Source organism: Pygocentrus nattereri, chromosome 17 (assembly GCF_015220715.1).
Source record: "Pygocentrus nattereri isolate fPygNat1 chromosome 17, fPygNat1.pri, whole genome shotgun sequence".
In the NCBI taxonomy this organism is placed as follows: domain Eukaryota; kingdom Metazoa; phylum Chordata; class Actinopteri; order Characiformes; family Serrasalmidae; genus Pygocentrus; species Pygocentrus nattereri.
Genome location: NC_051227.1, coordinates 36,731,438 through 36,737,437, shown reverse-complemented (window position 1 = coordinate 36,737,437; position 6,000 = coordinate 36,731,438). Strand labels below are relative to the sequence as shown.

Below are 6,000 nucleotides of genomic sequence, written 5' to 3'. Positions count from 1 at the left end.
TTTAACAGAGTTCACAGTGGGTGATTCACTGAGCGGGGCAAACCTGTTTGACACGAGAATCAGAGGAGCGTGGTGTTCCGGTGGGCTAGCTTTGGCCTCAGCGTTAGCATTAGCCTTAGCTTTCCGGCTAGACTGCCGAGTTGTCACCCATTCGCCCCGCTGTGAGGGCTCTGACGCCAGAGTCGAGGGGGTGCTAAATCTCCCTAGGGTACCCGGAGCTGCTAACGCTGCCTCTGGCTGCCTATCCCTTAATAATCCTTGGATATGCACTTCTAACTGGTCGACCTTCTCCACCAAACATCTAACTAGCTGGCACTTAGCAAAAACACTGTCGCTATCGCTAGAGGCGGAAAATGGCGTTAGGCTAAACATGCCACACTCTGCGCAGACGAAACAACCAGCAGAAGCCATGATATTTCAGCCACTTACTTTTTGTCGATTTAGAAGCTGATATCACAAAAAACTTTACCGCAGTGATGCGCTCTCAGTCGCTCGCAGTTTAGGGGTGAAAGAAGTTACTCCTTGTAACTCAATTTCAAGGGGGAGGGTTACACTCGAAAACAAGTGGTAGGGGTAAATTAAGAAATGGGATTGGGCCTTAATCCTCTCTAGCCATAGGCTTGTGGTTTTGGTTTAATCCATAATAAGTAATCATACACTATCTAGACAAAAATATTGGGTCACAATTCCTAAATATTGAGCTCAGGGGTTGCTAACAGGTGTGTAAAATTAAGCACATAGCCTTGCAGTTTTGACAGAAAGTCACTGGCAGTAGAATGGGTCTTATTGATGAGCTCAACTACTTTAAAGGTGGCATTGTCATAGGATCCCACCTCTGCCACAAGTCAGTTTGTGAAATTTCTGTCTTGCTAAATCTGCTCTTGTCAACTGTAAGTGCTATGATTGTGAAATGGAAGCACCTAGGAGCAACAGCAGTTTAACCACAAAGCGATCGACCAAGAATACACTCAGAGTGGGGCTGGCGATGCCTGTCCTCTGTTAAATCACTCACAAGAGAGTGCCAAATTGCCTCTGGAAGCAACATCAGCAGATGAATTGAAGCTTCACAAAATGAGTTTGGCCTAGCAGCTACACACAAGCCTAAGATCTAAATGGAAGTGGTTTAAAGCATGCTGCCATGGGACTCTGGAACAGTAGAAATGCGTTATGTGAAGTGATTATCCCTATTTGGCAGTCTAATAGATGGTTCTGGGTTGCTGAATGCCAGGAGAATGTTACCTGCCTCAATGCATTGTGCCAGCTGTAAAGTTTGGAGGAGGAGGAATAATGCTGTAGGGTTGTTTTTCAGGGGTTGGTCTAGGCTCCTTGGTCCCAGTGAAGGGAAAACCTAATATTTCAGCATACCTAGATGGGATCTGTGTCTTTTCTAAACATCTGAAAACCTTCAGTTGTTAGTGGTTCGTTTGGAATTTTCCCATGAGCCTATGTTTGTGACACAGCTAATCTCAGTCCTGGTAAATTTCAATGATTGTGTCCTTGTTTTTGATATCATGAGAAACCCAGAGGAGTAATCTTCGTAGACTGCATCATTTTCTCTGGATATCTAAAATAAAATGGCAGAAATATAGCCAACCTGATTAAAAGATTAGTGTTTTAAATGTTTAATTATCAAATGCCAGTGCCAACAATGTTGCTGTGCGGTGCTTAGAGAGGAAAAATCACTGCCCCACCCTTCAGATCTTCAAAAACAATATAAATACATGAGCCATTTCACTACAAGTGCTGCTTTAGCCTTTTCTGTTGCTTCCATATTGACTTTCTGGGTTTTCAGTACCGTTAATCATTGCTCCGTCTGTTATTGTGTCTCTATGTACCTTTTGCAGAAATGCAGCTCACTGTAAACAGCAGCATTAATATGGACTTACTGATGTATACTGTTTCGATACATGTGCCAGTGTTGCAGGTATTGGTGTGGATTTTCCTCTTTGTGAACAGCCTGATGATTTTCACCTTTTTGAAAAAGGAGGTATTCAGGGAGGACACTCGCTACATTTTGTTTGCACAAACCCTTTTTGTTGACTCTGCTTTCATGGTTGTGAACAATATCCTGTTTTTCTGCTATAGTTATCAGTACCGCATTCACATGATTCCTTGCATTATCCTCTGTTCAGTAATGGCTTTTCTTTACATTTGTACTCCACTGACTCTTGTGGCAATGTGTCTGGAGCGCTATGTTGCTATATGCATGCCTTTAAGACATGCTGACATTTCTACCAGCAGGAATAGATGTTTTGGATTTCTTATCATATGGAGTATCAGCTCCATAGCTCCATTGTTCAATTTTATAGCTTTTGTCTCAATGGTCAAGTCTCATACTTTGTTCTCCTATGCTTTATGTAGTGTAGAGTTAATGTTAGGGGAAGAGTGGCTGGCACAAACACGTGCTTTAATTTTACAGATCCTTTTCTTCTTTATGATTGTTGTTGTTTTGTTCACCTACATCAAGATAATGATTGCAGCCAGAGCTGCCTCCTCTGACAATAAGAAATCAACCAACAAGAGTCTCAGAACTGTGCTGCTTCATGCCTTTCAGCTGTTTCTGTCCATAGTTCAGTTTGTAACACCATATATAGAAAAGGAATTTTGGAAGGGTGATATCATTGTGTTTTTCAATATAAGATATTCTAATTTTGTTGTTTTTATGATCGCACCACGTTGCCTCAGTCCATTGATTTATGGTCTCAGAGATGAGAATTTTTTCATTGTTTTAAGGCATTATGCATGCTGTGGTTTTCTATCCCATACCTTGTCCATTCAAAACAAAATAAGACCTAAGTTCTTAAGTGTTTGACAGTTTTTGCATAATATTTTGCATTGTGTAAGCTAATGAAAATGCTGAATCTCTCACTGTAATTTATTTATATATATATATATATATATATATATATATATATATATATATATATATATATATATATATATATATATAAAAATATAAAATGATAAGTTAATTCTGCCACAGACAATAGAATAATACAGTATATCAGCCTTTTTTTAGTGGATTCCTTTTTTGCTCTTTGTTGATAAGTGTAACTTTAATCTACTGGAGAACATTTAAAAAAAAGTTACAGTTTTGTGATTTGGCGGAAAAATAAATGAACATGAAGGTGGTTTTGTGTAGAGAAAAATTACTGAATGAGTAATTCACTACAGCAGAAACTGCTGGATGTAGAATCTGAATTTATATCAATACAGCATCAGGCTATTGTTCAAGTGTAAAAAAACACAGAGAGAAAAAAAAAACATAGAGCGATCAAGGCTGTAGTCATTTCTGCTATGAGAAAAACCCTCTCTTACTTCTGTTCCTAATCTGCAAGAACCACTAAAACCTGACCTCCAAAGAACAAAGCAGTTCAGTTAAGTCTGCAAATGGAAAAATGGTCCTCTACTTGGCAGCAGGTCTCAGCAACCAGAGGTCACAGCTTCAAGTTTGCGAATGGAATTTGGGTCCCTGATTCTTTGGTTAGCCCTGTGCCTCTCTCAAGATCAGGCCTAACAACAATAATAATAATTATTATAATAATAACAGCAATATTGTTGTTGTTGTTGTTGTTGTGTGACTAATATAAATAACAAATATAGCCGCAAGTGGGAAAGAGCGGGTTCAGGAACGCAACAGCTGTACGGCATTTCTGCAGGTTTAGCCCATTAGGCCTAAAATCTTATTTACAGGCAGAGTGAATAGAACTGAAAGGATGTCAGTTCATCAAAAGGCCTTCAGTTGCCATAAACGATGAGCAGAGGTCTTTAAACGTATAAATTTCCATTCAGGTGTACTGAGCTACACTGGTTTGTAGAACATGAAGAGGTTGCCAACATAGATGTCAAAACTACATGACTAATGTTAGCATTTCTTACATGGTAGCACTTGTACAGAGGTTTGGTTCTATATTTAACCCTTTGATTTGATGTAGCCCATAGAGCTGTTTAATGTACTTAAAAGGGACACTTTTGGTGTGAGGAGCTCAGTGAAAGTGGGTAAGAATTTGTCAACAGGCCTCAATATGGTATGATTATGGATCAGAGACCATATCCAAAGATGTTTACAAAGTTTTGGTCAGATTGACCTTTTGGTCTTTGTGTTATGCAGTCTTTGAAAGAATAAGCCAAATACCAGACAAACAGTACCATTTCTGAAAGAGCATGTAATTAGAAAGTTGTTCATTTGAGAGAAATGAGTCGTATGGCACCCTTTGTTTATCTGTGGACCTTGTAATAACATTGTAATAGCATTTTCATTGATTTTTAAGTGGTTTCTTTAGAGCTAAAGCGCCCCCTAAAGGCCTATCTTGACCAACGTTGGCATACTCCATTGAAGTCTCAATTTGTACAAAAAATTCAAGTTTGGAGATGATCTGACCAATGAGTGAGTTATAGCAAATCAAGCTAGCAATGCAATGGCTGCAGTAATTAAGTGATTGATACACATGACACTCAACAACAAAGTCAACATGTTTTTGATCATTATTTACCTAGAGATACCACAGACTTATTCTACACCAATTTTGAAAAGTTTGAACCAAAATTAGACTAGTTTGAAAAGTATGATTTTTGAACAGTTAATGACTACGAAAAAGTGGTGCATTTTTGTAATAAATATGAATTTGCAAAATTGCTTGGAATAATGTATTACAATGGATTCATATTGAGGTTGTCAAAATTATAATAATATAGTAATGACATAATATATTTTTATGAATAGCGCCTCCCAGTGGTCAAATCTTTTGAAACGTGTTTGTTAGGAAGTGGCTACATGTCGACACCTTTCAAGTTTCATGATGATTGTTCAATGTTAAGCCTGTGAAAAGCCTGCTAAATGCTGATTGGCCAATGGCGACCATATATTTCAATTAATCAAATTGTCCTTATGGACCCACTTATAGTCTGGCCGACAGATGGTACTTGCAAAGTTTCAGCTTGAGATGCTGAGAAACAGCCATGTAGCATTACCTCTGCCCCCTAATTACATATTCACATAAAAATCAAAAGGCCACTTCAGAATCTTCTGCCAAATATGTCTGTCAAGTTTGAAATTTTTTGGCTGAAGGGTTGAAGAGTTACAGAATTTTAAATTAATTCTGAATTATTTTTTAATTAATCCAGAAGGGTTTATTTACATATGGCAGCCATGCTGTTTAGAAAATAAAACATTTTCTGATAATTATTGAGGTTCAGGCTCTTCTGAATTATTTGACACCAAAAACATGGGGAACGGCAAAAGTAGGTTTTCCATATTATGCAAATTAGCTCAAAATCTAAGTGGGCAAAGCTAAATGGTCCAAATGGCAAAGTTGTTTGTTTGGACCCAAGGAACCTGGAAAAAATATGGCTTGACTGGCAAAAGTCTGGTTTAGGAGTTATTAGGCAAAACTAATTTTTCTGCGCTATAGCTCCCCCTTATTAGTTCTTGCACCTGAGTAACGGGAGGGACTACTACCTGTTGACCAAGTTTCAAGTCTCTAGGACTTATGGTTTGGGCTGTGTGTTCCGTTTCAGGGAAGAAAAGGAATAATAAGAAAAATCTTGACAATTCCAATAGGGTTCTACGCACTGCGTGCTTGAACCCTACTAACTATATACTTCTTGAGCGGCACAGTGGCGCAGTGGGTAGCGCTGTTGCCTTGGTACTCCGGTTTTCCCCCACAGTCCAAAGACGTGCAGTTTGGCAAATTGGACATGCCAAATTGCCCCTAGATGTGAGTGAATGTGCTGACTGCCCCTCTGCCCTGCAATGGACTAGCGGCCTGTCCAGGGTGTAACCTGCCTTCCGCTCTATGACTGCTGGGACCCAGAAGAAGAAGCGGTTTAGATGTGCGTGTGCTTCTTTTCTTATTGCTATTATTATCCAATTTAAAAAAGGTGGGGAATCCTGTAAATAATCCGTTAAATAGAAGAATAATGGCCATGTAAATTCCATGTCCAATTCCGTCCCCAGTCGGAACATGTAAGTACATTCTGCACTTGTGTTTGTGTCATAGC

At 39.0% G+C, this 6,000-nt stretch overlaps 1 protein-coding gene across 1 annotated transcript; it reads left to right on the top strand.

Moving 5' to 3' along the window:
• Window positions 1-1,846: 1,846 nt before the first annotated feature.
• On the top strand, window positions 1,847-2,812 carry LOC108435277 (odorant receptor 131-2-like). The gene has a single exon (XM_017711009.2). The coding sequence runs from the start codon at window positions 1,847-1,849 to the stop codon at window positions 2,810-2,812; it is 966 nt and encodes a 321-aa protein (XP_017566498.2).
• The last annotated feature ends 3,188 nt before the right edge of the window (window positions 2,813-6,000 follow it).